We start from the raw sequence: 18,183 nt of genomic DNA on the forward strand, positions 1-18,183 counted from the left end.
TATTTGTGTTCCAGGACCATAGTTATGGGAAATGCCGGTATGTATTCATCAACCTACCAGTGCGAACAGCTGTTTTCTAAAACGAAATTTATAAAGTCAAGCCACAGATCCCGCTTAAGCGATGCTCATCTCCTTGCGCAACTGAAAATAGCATGCACAGATATAAATCCCAATTTCGAAGAAATTGTTTTGAAAAATTATTAATTAAATATCACGTGAATGAACTCTTCTAATTACATATGGTAGACAGGAGTGTAGTGGCGCAACTGTCTGTAAATCCGTCACTGCACTGTAGAGTGCAACCCCTCCCACACTATGTAGTTGCCATTTAAATCCTGTCATGTGGGTTGCGTTCATTTTGCCCACCGCTGCTTTATAGCCTAATACTCTGCCACCAATTGTTCCAACAGCACTAGCCTCTGCAAATATATTAAGGAAATATGTAAATGCATCACCTCTGGTTTGGTTTGTGTGACCTAGGAAATAGTCGGTTAACCAATCCATATTTTCTTGATTAAATCGGTACGAAGTTTTGCAATCTCTCGAAAGTGAATCTCTATGCTTCTTACACAACTTTTGAGGCCTTTGAATATCCATGAACTCAGCCATTTCGATACAACAGCTTCACTCCACAAGCTTGAGTTACCTACTGAGGTTCGTCAGGTTTTTTGTAGCAAATGCTTGAGAGCAAGCAGAAAAAAACTCCGTTTTATTAATAAGTAATACGAGGAAACTTTTACGTGTCGACTCCTTGCTCAAAAGTGGAGGAAACTGTTGGTTAACAAGCTCATTTTCCTGAACTTTATTAATAGGAAAAGGAAGCTCACAAAATTTGCAGCAAACTCATCTTTATTAATAGCGCGTGGAAGCCATATTGTTCTAACCTGCCAGGGCGCTCTGCGGGGAGAACACCATGACGGTGTTGCCGATCGTGGTGGTGAAGTCCAGGAAGCCATACACGGTCTGCGTCAGCAACTCCGCCGACTCGCTCTTCTGCGCCGCCACTGACTGCGCCGCCGCTGCCGCCACCTGTGGGTTCACGTACACGGGCCCCCCCGCAGGGGTGTACACCGCCGCCTGGCACACATTCAACACTGAAACAGACGAGCAGTCAAACATTACTCATTATATTACACAGGGCGGAAGTAGTAAGTGTTAAGCAGATTTTAACAGCTTTTTCCTCTTACATTGAGTATGATACCATGTTAGTACCAATATTGATATTTTCTCAGAAACGAATAATTTTCCTCTAAATGTTAACACTATTTTACTCCATAAGTACTATCGTATGATTCTGCATAAACTGATAAGCGCTGACTTAGGTCTATTCCCTTGCAGTTTTTAAATAAAATGAACGGTTTTGTTGCAAAATAAATACAAAGATTGACACATATTGAAGTCTGGCAACCCTACTGCAGTGACTAAGGGATGGAGCGCTGCTGTTTTGTGTAGGGAGCCGCTGTTGCCAACTATGCAGATTTTCTGTCTAATTTTCTAATTAACCATACACTTAATAATTACAAAACACATAATAAGTTTTTAATTTATTTTAAAGTATTCTATTGTTCCCTTGAATCTCCACAGTCATATCATTTCCACCCTATATATATATATATATATATATATATATATATATATATATATATATATATATAGGTGTGCTCTTATTATTGTATCTTTATTGTTTTTATCCCTCATTCTCGCCTCTATCCTCACAGTCTCCTTATTGTTTCCCTTTCCGTAACAATGAAGGCAAACTTCTTAGTGTCTACCTACTGTCATTCCTTCCACATGATTATACCATTACACCTATTTATATTCCACAGAGTTTATTAATGAGCTTCATCTGTTGTTTTATTCATTCGTAATTGTACCTATTCTAGAAAATCTTGTTGATCGCTTGAGAAAATATATTTCAGTAGATTTTAATAATTTTAAATTTTCTTCACCCTCATCTACCAAATTCCAGCATCGTAAACCGGTACAATCTGACTAATGCATTGTAGACCTATATATGTATCTATATAAATAGAGGGTGTATGGATTTATGTGGAAATTAACTGGGGTGTGTATGGTAGAAAATGGTGGCTGCATACATACATACATACATAAGTGTACTGTCCATGGGCAGGTATTTTACTTTCCCCGTCTTTCCTGTTTTCTGCCTTCCTCTTAGTAAGGGGTGGGAAATCATGCCTTACCCTCCGCCCTGCTTGTGTATTACGGGGTTGACCGAGAATCAAGAAATGCCGAACACTGCAATAAACCACCTGTAACATGTTTTGGGTTCAGTTATTGATAACTTCCATATGGACATAGTGCCACCTCGTAGAACTCGCGGTTTTGGAATTCTGCTGTTTTGCTGCAATAGCGCATGTTTTGTAACGAATCGAAAGGGAAAGTGAAGTGGTGCCCAACCCGTGGCTGCCGGTGGCAGCCTTGTACCTGTGACACGCGGAGTAGCAATTTCACGAGACATCATCACGCAAAACAAACACGACGAAGAGTCTAAATAACCACCTGCATCGATACGAGCACGATCTGGCCCGCTTCTCCTTGAACCCGTGACGTCACAGCGCTATTGTTGATATTCTCCATCCCCTTTTCAAGGCAACGGCGGCGTCGATTACTCTAATGCCACCAGCGATGTGGCAACCTTGAGACATCTCGCACGTGATGGTTGACGTGTCTCCCTGTGCAGAGAATGCTCGAGTGAATTTGATTTCGATAAATAGTTCGGACTCAGTAAAATCTTATTTCGTTATTAAATTACTACTGAGGATTTTTACCCACCCATGTTGTTCGTACGAATACAGTAAGTGGCCTCATGCAAGCAGTTGGTATTCATTGCACGTTTCGTGCAGCAACTAAAATCTCCACTCTGGACTACTTTGAGAGCAACAGAGTTGACGATAGGCTGTTGCAGTGATGTCAAAGCAAGCGCATCTTTCTGACCTTGACGTCGTGTGCGGGCATCAAGCGCTAAGTATGGAAAGAGGAAGGGTTGTGTATATGAATAAGCAGCCTGTTGGATTAAGAAAATAGTGGTGCACAAACTTCAAACGGAACGTGAAATTTTATGTCGTTATTTTTATATGGCTTTTTTCTGTTTGATATTATCTATATTATCTGTAAAGCAAAAGTACTAACACTGATTTCTTAATATTGCACTTGTGTTTCAAATCTTAATAACATAATAGGGAGTTAAGAAGGAATATTCACATAAATTCCATAGTAGTAAATGATATCCCAAAAAAAGAGATTGAGTATGACATGATAAGTTAGAATGGATATTGTTGGTATCTTTAGCCTTATAAAGTAATCAATAAACTAATCAAAACAATATTACAGTACAAAGCAAAGTTACCTAGGTGCTGTATGTGTTTTAAATGTAACTAATATTCCATAACAAAACTCTTATCGCATTATGCTTTTAAGGTGATATTTGTGAGCAACTTCCTATCATCAGAATATTAAATTATTTTCTCGAAATCTGCTGAAGCTATAGAGCTGACATTTTTACAACACATGGGCACGTATCTTTTGCATTTGATGTAACAGTAGTTGCTTTGTTAATTCATTTCCTTACAAACAATTTCCATGCGAATATTTTCAAAATGTTCAATACACTATCTTCAGTAATACATATATATGGTATATTAGATGTACAAAAACATTCTGTAAGGCTACTAAATAAATAGGCCTATACCTGAAAATTTCACTTTTCTGTACGAAAAGTTGAGAAAATATTTCTTTTGAATAAAAAAATCAAACTTGTGAAAAATGAGTATTAAAATTAAAGCTTACATTCTTATAATGCACTTATACTTCTCAGACAAATCTAAAAATTACCATGGATACAGTTTTAATAAGTTCTCTTCCCTTTATCTATTGAATCAGTGCTGGCCATCCCTGAATATAGCTCGATCAAGCGGCATATACCACCTCTTTCGTCTGTCTCTTTCCTTTCCGCTGTAAAGCGCTCAGGCTCTCCTGAGCTCTAAAGCGCGCGCTTGCTCCTGTGGGCTTCAATTGACATGCCTGGAGTAGGCTATTCCCAGTAGCAATACCACTAACAAAAGAAATACAACATTTAATGCAAATCGATTAACTGGTAGGAAATTCAATATTTTCGTCAAGATAATTATGGATTTGCCAAATTCGATTTCGTTGTCATAGTTACATCGACGCTATGTAAGCTAGTAGTTGATACAAGTCCTCAAGCAACTCACTAAAAAGAAAAAGACCCCGACTAGATTGTACCCATTACTCAGAACACACTGCGTTCCGAAAGTAAATAGAACAAACAGATGGCAATAATAACACAGGGAAACCGGCTACTGGCTCTGATCCTCGGATGATAACATATATTTATGTAATCTTGGCAAATAGTTGCTTGTTGACGATCTTGTATTGCCTTTCACTTCGTCGTCATAGAAACAATCGTATCATTAGGGCGACATTGAACCGGCTTCCTTATATCATTTCGTAGCCATGATGAACAGAGAGCGTAAGAAGTTGATTGTTATGAAAATCATTACGGAGCTGCTGAGAAGGCCAGGTAGGGCCGCATGGCAGTTGGAAAATTGAGTTGAAGAATGTACGTACCCCGAGGTTAACAGTCATTAAATGTTTTATTCATGTGCTCTATAAATACTTGTATAGCGCAAATTGAGCCAGACCTTACAGCTCTCAAGTGCGTCGTTAGTTTCAAGGGATACGAAAATGAGTAGTGACCGGCGGAATTCACGAGGCTTCCGACGTTTTCATATGCACGTCGGTTCGTATAAGTGTGCAGCACTAAGTCACTTTTATTGAGCTGAAAATAGTTTATACAGTCTTCGTTACGACCCAAACATAACAATTGGAAGGAAAAAGAAGAGCAAGTAGGCCTATTTCACATTCTCATCATTACCTCAGATTGTTGACAGCATGAAATACTTCACAGTTCAAATGGTGTCCTGCAATGTTCGAACATGAAAGAGGCCACCGAGACATTACAAACTTCGTCCTATTTCATACGAAAAACTAATCGCAAGATCCGTGCTAAAATTCATAGGAGGTTAAAACATGAAGGGGTGGAAGTGGAGGACAGCAACTACAGGGACATCATTTTATTTTTACTAACATTTTTAATATTAACCTGGGTATACTTCTGGATCAACGCCGTTTGCAACCCCCTTCCACGACTGGCGTTCGATGATACTGGCGTAATATACAAACAAATCACTTCACTAGGTATAGGAGGGAAGAAAAGTAGTTCATCCATTTACGTAAACTAAGAAAAATATCGCGCTTTTGAGTTTGATCATTTTCATTAGGTTTTTGTTTAATGTGGACGTATTCATTATGTAGTGTATATTATACTGTCTACAGCACATTATCGTACAATATAGAGAATGAAGTTAAATTGAAAAATAATCACAATATGGATATTTAAACACATTTCTGAAAATGGTGGCCGTTCATTTCGACACAGGCTTCACTTCTAATGTGCATATTATCGCACTATAGACTATTGTACCTAATCCCAATTACCAGTTTCGTCCTTCGTACTAGTAACTCGTGTTGAAATAATTCTGTACCTACTCTATAAAAGAGTACCTAACGTACTGTAAATTCAATCTTCATTTCTGCCCGATCCGAAAAGCTAAAATTATTATTTACTGTTCGTCCAAGTGGTTATGTCGTAGGGTCGTAGAAAGGGAGGAAATCAAGTGACAGTTAATTACTTAACGAGGCCCTTTTACTTAAGTTATTTTAAACAGTCGTATAATATTACGTAGACGTCCAATTCCTAACAGAAATTAATGTACTCAGAAAAGAGCTAAGACAGCCCAGCTACTAGCTGGCGAATAAAAGCTGGTGGGGTAAACCGGGATGCGACGTAGGCAAATGGACGACAGTACCTGTGAGAAAATGATTCAATATTGAAAGCTCTTTCGTCCCTGGAAAACGCGAACATATTTTTGGAACGTACTGTTTACTATGACCGTAAGGCTACTATGACTGTATATGCGGTCTTGGATCTATGTGGAGGACGGTTGAACTTCATTAGTAGAAGGGGTGGGAGTGAAGTACATTAAAAACCTCAGGTACAATAAAAAATAAAATGATGTCCCTGTATTTCTATAACAAGGTGGAACAAACATGACAGAGCGAACATCGGCGAATATCGAACTTCGCCATACTCGACAACGTGAACCGAACATAGCGCCTGTGATGCACGACGCTGCTCTGCAGAACAGGGATGTGCAATACCAGTCAATAAAAATATGCAGAATTGCTTAGACTATAACGTTTGAAGTTTTAGTCTTGTTCAAAATTGCTGTATTGTTGTTTGAATATCAAATTTGCACATGTTTGCAATACAATCGTTTTCAGTTCTGTATAAAACGAGAAAAAGGATGATAAGGTTTTAATAATACCAATAATTTTTTTTTCATTTTTATACTATCTTTGTATTAAAATGTGTGATATCATAAACATGGTTCAGAATGATCTTCATTCACTGCCGAAAAATGCACGATGTGTCTTGGAAAATGTCTAACGTTACCCCGCTGATCTATTGCGATTCATAGCGGATCTTTTCCTTCAACTCTGCACTGTAGGCCGTGTGGTTTGTTTCGGTAACTCTTCACTTCAAACAAACCCATTAAAGTTATAATGAGTTCAGATGAGGAAATCTTGGGCGCCAGTCAACTTATCCTTTTCTGTTAATTCATATTCCTGTAAACTCTTAACCCATGTAATTTATTACCTCTCTTCCAGAATTTGCAGAACACCATTTTGCTCAAATCAGACTTCTTCTACACGTAATAAAATATTAAGAGTCTTTTCCACAATTTGTAACTTGTATGACTTCATTCCCTGAAGAAGATGGCACAGCTAGCCGTCGAAAGCTTGGAAGCAAATCTGCAACTCACCTGGCTGAGAACCGGAGAAGAGTTATTCTGCATTTGTAACTTGTTTGGCCTTCCAGACTAGCGTGTAATGTCAACACTTCCAGTAGCAGCTTATTGAACATTTTAAAAAAATTGTAGGTACTCTAGAGCGGTGATTTCCCTGGAGGATCGTGTAAAGGGATATTTAATTTTTTACTGTGTTTGGAAAAGTAACAGTACACATTCAATTTACTGCGTTATTGCTGTAGCTTATTTTGATGGTTAATTATTATGGTTACTCTCCAAAAGTTTATTTTTATTATTAGTATTATTATTACTGTTATCATTACTATTATTATTACTATTATTATTACTGTTATTATTACTATTATTATTACTATTATTATTACTGTTATTATTACTGTTATTATTACTATTATTATTATTATTATTATTATTATTATTATTACTATTATTACCATTACAATAGACTAGCGAATCATTATTTTAATCTACTTTCAGCATATTTCTTTCTCGATACTTAGGTACTGAATTCGTCCTTACTGAAAATGTATATTTGCAAAATTACTACAATATTGTAGTTCCGAGGACAGCTGATTTCTTCTCTCTCTCTCTCTCTCGCTCTCTCTCTCCTATGTATCTTATCCTGTATTTTACAGGAAATTCTTTGGAATAATTTGAAAGTCAATGTTGTATCTCTGTTTATAATCATTGTGTTAATAATAGCACCATTCCTTTCCATTTACGTTTAGTTTCAATAATCAAATTCTTATACAAAATTCCTCAGTTCCTTCTCTTATAACGTTTCTATTTCATAGAATTGAAACATGTCAAATTACTTCCACTCATCTATACCTTCGACGTGCATTATACCGTACTTATTGCATGTGGTGGTTGATCCCAAACTAATGCCACTTGTTCAGCTGCTTAATATTTCCTCGTTTAGGAGCTTTTTCCTTGTGGTGGCTAAGTTGTCTGTACTTCAGTCTGCTACCTAGGTGCTCTGAGTTCGAGTCCCGGTCAAGTTTGGGATTTTTCAATCCGTAGTAACATTTGTCGCGGAAAAGATCGCATTTGGGTTTTACTTGGACTACTTTTATTTCATTACGCTGCCAGCAATATATTCCTCCCGTGAGTGGAATTATGCTTATATACGTCTAGTTCAAGGTTAGAGCAATAGATCTTCACAAAATACAATATAATCAATGTGAGATTTTACTTTCATTTAAACAACGTCACAAGACTGAAAAGGATCTGTAAACATGTTCTGTTATCTTTATTGTATGATTAACTTTTCCTGTTATAAAATTATCGTTATTATTATTATTATTATTATTATTATTATTATTATTATTAAGTTTATTATTATTATTATTATTATTATTAAGTATTATTATTATTATTATTATTATTATTATTATTATTATTAGTATTATTATTATTATTATTATTATTATTATTACAAGGCTAAGTCAATACACAAAACTGAAGACGCAGGAATTTGTGTTTGTATTTCCTGAGTTCAAATTGAGAACCTGGGAAGCAGTTTATTCTGTTGGCCTAAATGCGGTTCGGATGAAGAATATTAGTACGAAATTTGTAATGAATAATGACCGTGTTACATGCGGATACGTGAATTTCTTAGGAGAAAATCCATAAACGATTAGGGAAAAACACGGAAATTTTACATGAAACAAGTAGGGAGATAGGCTTGGAAGTAAACCCCGAAAAAATAAAGTATATGATTACGCCTCGTTACCAGAACATAGTACGAAATGCAAATGTAAGAAATGAAAATTTATCCTTTGAAAAGGTGGAAAAATTCAAGTATCTCGGAGCAACACTAACAAATATAATTGACACTCAAGAGGAAATTAAACGTAGAATAAATATGGGAAATTCCTGTTATTATTCGGTTGAGAAGTTTTTGTCATCCAGTCTGCTCTCAAAAAGCTGAAACTTATAATTTATAAAACAGTTATATTACCGGTTGTTCTGTGTGGTTGTGAAACTTGGATTCTCACCTTGAGAGAGGAGTAGAGGTTAAGGGTGTTTGAGAATAATGTGCTTAGGAAGATATTTGGGGCTAACAAGCAATCATTCTCATGGGGGTAGATAAAAAAGTTGATTTTTTTATCTTCCATCATGCAAATAATTTCTAAACAAGTGCTTGACCAAATTTTGGCCACTCGAGCGCAATTACGAGGGCCGTAAATTAAGTTTCCCTGGGGCCATTTAGAGAAAGAAAACATTGGGAAAATTTACTGGAACAGATACCTACAACTGTTGGGAAATTTTTTAACATATTCCCCACTGTAACTGAGACAGCTGTCAAACCGTGGGATCAACAGAGAGGTGCAGACGGCTGTCACACACTGGTTTCGATTCCAGGCGGCAGACTTCTACGACACAAGGATACAAAAGTTGATCCCAGGTATGACAAAGTCTGAATTCCGGTGGGGAATATGTTGAAAAATAGCTCAGCAATTGCTGTATTTGTTGCAATAAATCTTTCCATGAAATTGTGTTTTCTTTCTGTAAACAGCATAAGGGAAACTTATTTTTTACGTCCTCGTAATTGCGCTCGAGTAGCCAAAATTTGTATAAATACTTTTTGGGCATTATTAACATCGTGGCAGAAATAAATATTTTTATCTGCTCCCCCCCTCCCCCATGAGAATGTTTGCTTGTAAGAGGGTTGAAGTTACAGGAGAATGGAGAAAGTTACACAATGCAGAAATGTACGCATTGTATTGTTCACCTAACATAACTGGGAATATTAAATCCAGACGTTTGAGATGGGCAGGCATGTAGGGAATCGTGTAGGACTATTTTCAAAAACTACAAATAATGCCCATGGCTTGTCAGTATATCTTTTCATTAATAATCTTCCTCGTATGTAATCGTGAAAACTTTGTAACTAATTCAACAGTTCATAGCATAAACACACGTCAAAAAATGACTTTCATACTCCATCGGCAAGTCTATCGTGCTATCAAAAAGGAGTGCGTTATATGGCAGTAAAAATTTTTAATAGCCTCCCTATCGATATAAAAAATGAAACTCAAAACATAAAATAATTTAGGGCTAAATTAAAGAAATACCTAATTTCTCACGCCTTCTATTCTGTAGGTGAATTCATGACATTCAATAACACTTCATGAAATTGATAATAAAACTTTGTGTTGTACTAGTAGACTATATTGTAAATCTCGTCTGTATATATTTAATCTAGACTGTGACTATAAATTAAGACTTTATAATAGTATTAAATTTTTTTGACTTGTTCCATATTCTAGCTGTAAGCAATGTATGAATACCATGGAATGTTAATAGATACAATACAATACAATAGACGTATGGGTGAATCCAGAAATGCATATAGAGTGTTAGTTGGAGACCGGAGGGAAAAATACCTTTGGGGAGGCCGAGACGTAGGTTGGAGGATAATATTAAAATGGATTGAGGGAGGTGAGATATGATGCTAGGGACTGGATTAATCTTGCTCAGAACAGGGACCGATGGCAGGCTTATGTGAGGAGGCAATGAAATTGTGGGTTCCTTAAAAACCATGTGTAAGTAATAACCGTGTTACAGGGATCAGCATACAGGGACAGTGCATGCGACCGATTGCTCGGGCAGATACAACTTTGCTTGGAAGTAAAAAGGGGCAGTTGGCGTATTCCAAGCGCCCCTGCGTGTCCATTATCCGCGGAACGCGTGCTGTGTTGTGGCGTGGATTATGGATTTGGCGACTCGTTGTGAAATTCGCACCGCAACTTCGATCTTCTGGAAGTTGTGGGAATTATCGAGTTAGCAACATGTGAGTGTAGGAAGTGACGATAGGAGTAAAGTCTGCCCTAATCTGAGAAATCCACAAAGCTGCGGTCTGCCTTTGTCCTAGCTTTCAGTTTCGCTACTAAAAGAGCCATTTCGTCCATTGCAACAAATATCGCCTCTGGGATATTGATTACTTGCCACTAGTTTCCGCATTTATAGTAATGAAACATGTTTTTAAATTCAGAAAATCGCCCTAATCGTCCATGTGCAGCAGTCTGGCCTGTTGAACTAAGGAACTGGGCACGAGGAGGACAAACAGACACAGAACCTCTCGTTTACTTCCGTTAGGAGACATAAACATTTCCATTTTCCTGTCCAAAACTGAACCCAAATGTGCCTGGTTTATAGCATAATGCAGTGACGTCAAAGCAAGCGCATTTTTCTGACCTTGAAGTCGTGCGCAGGCATTAAGCGCTAGGTATGCTAGGATGATTAAGCAGCCTGTTGGATTAAGAAAACAGTGGTGCACAAACTTCAAACGGAACGTGAAATTTTATATGGCTTCTTTCTGTTTGTTATTTTCTATATTGTCTGTAAAACAAAAGTACTAACACCAATTTCTTAGCCTAATATTTCAGTCGTGTTTTAAACGTTAATAACATAATAAAGAGTAAAGAAGGAATAGTCACATAAATTCCATAGTAGTACAACTATGCTGAACTAAGTGAATTAAACACATCATTCATAAAGAAAATATTGTATGTATTTATTCACACTGCAGTGGGTATATACCCGGTGGCAGTGGTAACTAATTAAACTCAATAATGACAATAAGAAACTTATTAATTAAAAATACAATTAATAATGATACTAATAATTAATACTAACAATAATTAATAATAATAATAATAATAATAATAATAATAACAACAACAACAACAACAGCAACAACAGGGAATATACTAAATTAAATGAAACGATCACTTAAAATAACATTTGAAATAAATCTAATTTGTATCTTAAAACTAAGATCGAACTAAAACCCACGAGTATGATATGTTCATATCTGCACAAGTACCTTTCAAATTACACTCATTTCGCTGTCAACTCACTCACTGCAATGGAACTACGACACATTTCACTGATTCTATCCTGATTTCACTAACACTTCAAAAACATTTCACTGTTCAAATACTATGCACTGCCACTATAAACTATAAAGCTTCACTGACAGGAACACGTTTCACTTACACAGCACACTTCACTGACACGACATATTTCTTCACTGATACAACACACTTCACTCACACAACATAATTCTTCACTGATACAACACTTCAATAACAACATATCAATTACACCCTTTAAATACTGTGTATAATTACCGTCTATTAGTAAGGTCCTTAAGCCTATTTTTAAATACATTTTTGGTTGTTGGTAAAGCCTTTAGTAAGTCTGCAGGTAAAGCATTCCAGTCCCTGATAGTACGATTGAGAAAAGAAAACTTTCCAGTGTCCGTCCTCTGCCTTCTTTCCCTCAATTTATATGAGTGGTCGTTCCTTGAAGAGTAATTGGCGGCTGAAACCTATTTTTTATTTCTCTCCAGGCAGGCTCACCTCTGTATGTTTTGAACAGTGCGCATAATCGAATTCGCGTTCTCCGGTCCGTGAGTGTGTCCCATTTTAATGGTGAATTTTTCCGACAACACTTGAGAGCCCGTTTTTTAATCTTTTCCAGTGTCTTAATATGTTCTAATCTATAAGGATCCCAACATACAGCACCATATTCCATTACTGGACGTATTAGTGATTTATATGCAATCTCTTTGGATTTATCAGAACCTTTTCTTAGTACCCTCATCACAAAGTGTAACTCTCTCAATGCTTCCCATGATATCCCAAAGAAAGACACTGAATATGACATGATAAGTTGAAATTGATATTGACGGTATCTTTAGCCTTATAAAAGTAATCAAAACAATATCATAGTACAAAGCAAAGTTGCCTAGGTATATGTTTTAACTGTAACTAATATTACATATTAAAACTCTTATGGCATTATGCTTTTAGGTGATATTGGTGCGCAACTTTCTGTTATCAGAATATTAAATTATCTCGAAATCTGCTGAAGGTATAGAGCTGACGTTTTACCAACACATAGGCACATATCTTTTGTTTGTGATGTAGCAGATGTTAATTCCTTTCCTTACAAACATTTTCCATGCGAATATTTCAAACATTTTAATACAGTATCTTCAGTAATACGTATTTACGATATATCAGATTTACGAAAACATTGTTTTAGTACCTGTAAGGCTACTAAACAAACATATCTGAAAATTTCACTTTTCTGTAAAAAATATTCCTTTTGAATAAAAAATAAACATTAAAATTAAAACTTACATTCTTATAATGCACTTATACTTCTCAGACAAATCTAAAAATTAACATGGATACAGTTTTAATAAGTTCTCTTCCCTTTATCTATTGAATCAGTGCTGGCCATCCCTGTATATAGCTGACCAAGCGGCATATACCACGTCTTTCGTCTGTATCTTTCCTTTCCGCTGTAAAGCGCTCAGGCTCTACTGGGCTCTAAAGCGCGCGCTTGCTCCTATGGGGATCAGTTGACATCACTGGCATAATGTATTACAAATACACTAATGAAATTGATAGCAATTGATTTTATATTCAAGCACGTAATAATATCAGCTATAAAAATAACAAAGTGTGTAATATTGAATCATTTGGGTGCGTGAGGTCATACTGCACATTACTGATGTTACATATCCTTACGTCAGAGATTTAAATCTTTTTCCCTTCACAATTACCATGAAAGTAAACTTCATATTCACTTCTCTACCTTACTTACTTACTTAGTTACTGGCTTTTAAGGAACCCGGTGGTTCATTGCCGCCCTCACATAAGCCCGCCATTGGTCCCTATCCTGAGCAAGATTAATCCAGTCTCTATCATCATATCCCACCTCCCTCAAATCCATTTTAATATTATCTTCCCATCTACGTCTCGGCCTCCCCAAAGGTCTTCTCCCCTCTGGCCTCCCAACTAACACTCTATATGCATTTCTGGATTCGCCCATACGTGCTACATGCCCTGCCCATCTCAAACGTCTGGATTTAATGTCCCTAATTATGTCAGGTGAAGGATACAATGCGTGCAGTTCTGCGTTGTGTAACTTTCTCCATTCTCCTGTAACTTCATCCCTTTTAGCCCCAAATATTTTCCCAAGAACCTTATTGTCAAAAACCTTCAATCTCTGTTCCTCTCTCAAAGTGAGAGTCCAAGTTTCACAACCATACAGAACAACCGGTAATATAACTGTTTTATAAATTCTAACTTTCAGATTTTTTGACAGCAGACTGGATGACAAAAGCTTCTCAACCGAATAATAACACGCATTTCCCATATTTATTCTCAGTTTAATTTCCTCCCGAGTGTTATTTATATTTGTTACTGTTGCTCCAAGATATTTGAATTTTTCCACCTCTTCGAAGGATAAATCTCCAACTTTTATAGTTCCATTTCGTACAATATTCTGATCACGAAACATAATCATATACTTTGTCTTTTCCGGATTTACTTCCAACCCTATCTCTTTACTTGCTTCAAGTAGAATTTCCGCATTTTCCCTAATCGTTTGAGGATTTTCTCCTAACATATTCAAGTCATCCGCATAGACAAGGCGCTGATGTAACCCGTTCAATTCCAAACCCTCTTTGTCTCTGCCTTACCCAAAATAATCAATAATGCATTTAGTATTTAATTAATACAGACATTTTATTTTAACCATCCTGAAATACACAAAATTAATAACGAAAAAAGCAGTTCTTCTGGAAAATATTTTTGTGTAATTACAAAATTACTACGTCACTCAACGAGATGCTTGTTAATATGTTTTTTGATTAATGAGATCAGAAATTCGGAGTAGTCTCATACAGTCCTACTCGCATGCTATTTCTGAAATCGAACCGAAGTCTTGCTTTTGTTTCCACAACCACCTACATTGAAAATCCTCAGTCACATAGAAACAACGGAAACAATGCTGATTCAAAAGGCATTTTTTTTGTCAAAAGTGGATATGTTTCCATTTGTGAGCACAAAAACTCATCAGAATCATGACTCAAATAACTTTTTTCGGCAAAACTTTGCTCAGCATAACTTTGCACTTTCTGCATGTTAACATCATCCATTGAGTTCAAGTTAAAGGTGAAAGGGCTTATTATTGCATTTGCTAAGTACCAGCGTGACATACAGCAACCGTAAGGCCTGTCCAAGAAAAAGTCCGGACTCTTGTTCGGGCCAAAAATCGGCATTTTAATGCGCGCTTTATTCGATGTCTTTTGAAACGAAGACGGGCATATCGCCTCCTAACCGATGTTAGTCACTATAAGTCCCGTCCGGCAGCCAATCGCGTTGCAGGTCGGCTACATTTAAACGTGTGCGTCTTGTGATTCGCTGATGAAGACATTATTCATTCCTTAAGGCTCGATAAATACTTAATATAATCGCCCGCCATATTGGCTCTTTCGTTGGCGTTCGCAAAAAGCACATGAAGACGTTATTTGCCGCTCAATTATTTGCTGAATTACAGTGCGTTTGATTTATTATCATAGGAGCTACGACATGATAATGTTTAACGGTGTGGCAAATAGATTCCTCGTATGGTAGCTCGGCAACGAAAGAACAAAAATGGCGAACGATACTACCTACCTAGACTTTATAGAGCCTTCACTTCCTAAGACGTAAGCAAAGAGGAGGAGTCACGCCGGGAATAACAGCGTCGCGACTTTTTTTTATGGGATGATCTTTGCAACACTCTGTGGTCTAGTCATATAGGGGATAGAACTCCGGCCTCATGTGTAGGAAATTGGGGTTGAATCCCGGTTAAAAATTTTTTTTGTATAAGTTTTTATTATCTGCTATTCATCGTTTCTAAATTTATATAACTTTTTGTTGTATGACAAACAGTGAATACACGACACTTTTTTAAATAAAAAATTCTAGAACCAAACAACACTGGTAAAGTCTTTTCAATGACACGTCCATCTCCTGAAATGTCTGTGTAGCTATATTAAAACGCATTCTCCTCATCGTCTTGGCCGTATGCACCCCTGGAAAAGCCTCTAATTCAGAATACCTGCGATGCCCTGGCAGAAAGGTCAGATTTAATTTCGAAGAGACATTCTGAAGACAGTTATTTTTAGGTTGTAATATTGTTCATTTCTTTCTTCGTTACACGTACTAAAAATTAGTTTGTAACCTTATACAGTATAAAATTATATTTAAGTGCTTGACGTAAGGAAAATGAAAATCCGTTAATAAGTGAGACAGTTGTTTAACTTCCCCTTCGAATGTCCGCCTCCCTCCATAGATGCTATGCACGTTGCAGGTTACACAGTGGCTCGGCGCACGATTACATTTTCGCCACGGCTGATTTAAAGTATCTATCTGCTCAAGTATCAGCTCGTTACATCCAGCAATAACCTTAATTTCTTTGAATGTATCGGTGGATGTCTCCCATGGATCTTGGTAAAAAAAATAGTTTCTGTCATATTTCGACTTGATAGAAATTAAGACTTTCAATATCCACACATTCTAGAAGTACCTGTAATATTAAGTCCTCTACAATAATATAAAGTCGAAGTGCATTGTTCCACGACAGAAGTAGCCTTTGTTCTTCCATAGGATGTTTTGGCGTCACATTTTCTTTCGGAAAACGCTTCAGTGTAGCCTACAGTTTATTTAGACGTGTAGATTGCTGTAACCTTGTTCGTGTTTTACGTTATGAAATATAGAATTTATTTCGGACTTGGGTACTGCGCTTTCATCAGTGATTTTCTTCGTTAAGAAGAAACCCTTTATTGTTTTGTTTTGTTGCTCATTTACTATATTTTATGTTCTTGGGGCACTATATAGAAGTAAATAGAAACGGTGAGATAGCAAATTCTGCTGTTTATTGTCTAATCATGTTGTTAAAATGACTCCCATTCCCCCAATATTTATTGTATGATGCATTCCTTCTTGCCTTTTTTTTTTTAATGTAGGCTCACCTGCTTTCTCTTCATAGTCTGACAACGATTAACAAAAATGTATCAATGTGAGTAATGCACCGAACAGTATTCATCCAACCTTAGACGTTAGACTGCCTCCACTCAATATTCGAGGTGAACGACAATGAACAACTGAGCAACATTTAGAAAACCGAACGGAAAGAGAAAATAGCCTCATAGCGAAGTGTATCAACATCGGTTAAAACACAATAATCATAGGTTACGAAACGACGGTTAAACAGTAACCGTGGTTAAAATCTAATTTCTGTGCACCATTCTGTAATGTACAGGGACATCATTTTATTTTTACTAACATTTTTAATATCAACCTGGCTATATCTTTGGATTAAAGGTCTAGAAGCGGAAACACCGCTTGCTCCCCCTTCCAAGATTCCAGTTCGATGATACTGGCGTAAAATACAAATCACTTCACTAGGTATAGGAGTGAAGAAAAGTAGTTCATCCATTTATGTAACCTAGGAAATATTGCAATTTTGAGTTTGATAATTTTCATTAGGTTTTTGTTTAATCAAAATACAGTACTATATTAACAATGAGTGTTTTTACTCACGAACTGAGCTGTCCATTCGGACGTATTAATTATGCAGTGTATATTATACTATCTACGGCACATTAGCGTACAATATAGAGAATGAAGTTAAATTGAAAAATAATCATAATATGGATATTTAAACACATGTTTTAAAACTAGAGCTGTTCATTTCGATACAGGCTTAAATTTTTTTGTGCATATTATCGCACTATAGACTATTGTACCTAATTCCATTTACCAGTTTCGTCCTTCATACGAGTAACTCATGTTGAAATAATTCTATACCTACTCTATAAAAAAGTACCTTACGTACTGTAAATTTAATCTTCATTTCTGCCCGATCCGAAAAGATAAAATTACTCAGAAATGCTATCTACTGTCCGTTCAAGTGGTTTTGTCGCAGGTTTGTAGAAAGGGAGGAAATCACGTGGCAGTTAATTACTTAACGAGGCCCTTTTATTTAAGTTATTTTAAACAGTTGTATAATATTACGTAGACGTCCAATTCCTAACAGAAATTAATGTTCTCAGAAAAGAGCTAAGACAGCCCAACTACTAGACTTTACAGAGGGGCGAACAGAAGCGGGTGGGGGAAACCGGGATGCGACGTAGGCAAACGGACGACAGTACCTGTGCGAAAATATGATTCAATATTGAAAGCTCTTTCGTCACTGGAAAACGCGAACATATTTCTGGAACGTCTAAACTCATTAACTCAGTACTGCATACGCGGTCTCGGTTGTGTGGAATATGGTTGGAAGTTTACTAGTAGAGAGGGTGGGAGTGAAGTACATTAAAAAACTCAGGTACAATAAAAATTGAAGTAAAAATAAAATGATGTCCCTGTATTTCCATAGCTGCTGATCTTGAATTCAT

At 36.7% G+C, this 18,183-nt stretch overlaps 1 protein-coding gene across 2 annotated transcripts in view; it reads right to left on the reverse strand.

Annotated features, from left to right (window-relative positions):
• LOC138710105 (uncharacterized) overlaps positions 1 to 18,183 on the reverse strand; it is a 280,087-nt gene that overhangs the window by 46,047 nt on the left and 215,857 nt on the right. For both annotated transcript variants that reach the window (XM_069840736.1, XM_069840737.1), the window contains exon 5: positions 885 to 1,094. In XM_069840736.1, coding sequence (XP_069696837.1) covers positions 885 to 1,094 — 210 coding nt within the window. The remainder of the gene's footprint in view (positions 1 to 884; positions 1,095 to 18,183) is intronic.

This window comes from Periplaneta americana, chromosome 12 (assembly GCF_040183065.1).
Source record: "Periplaneta americana isolate PAMFEO1 chromosome 12, P.americana_PAMFEO1_priV1, whole genome shotgun sequence".
Lineage (NCBI taxonomy): Eukaryota > Metazoa > Arthropoda > Insecta > Blattodea > Blattidae > Periplaneta > Periplaneta americana.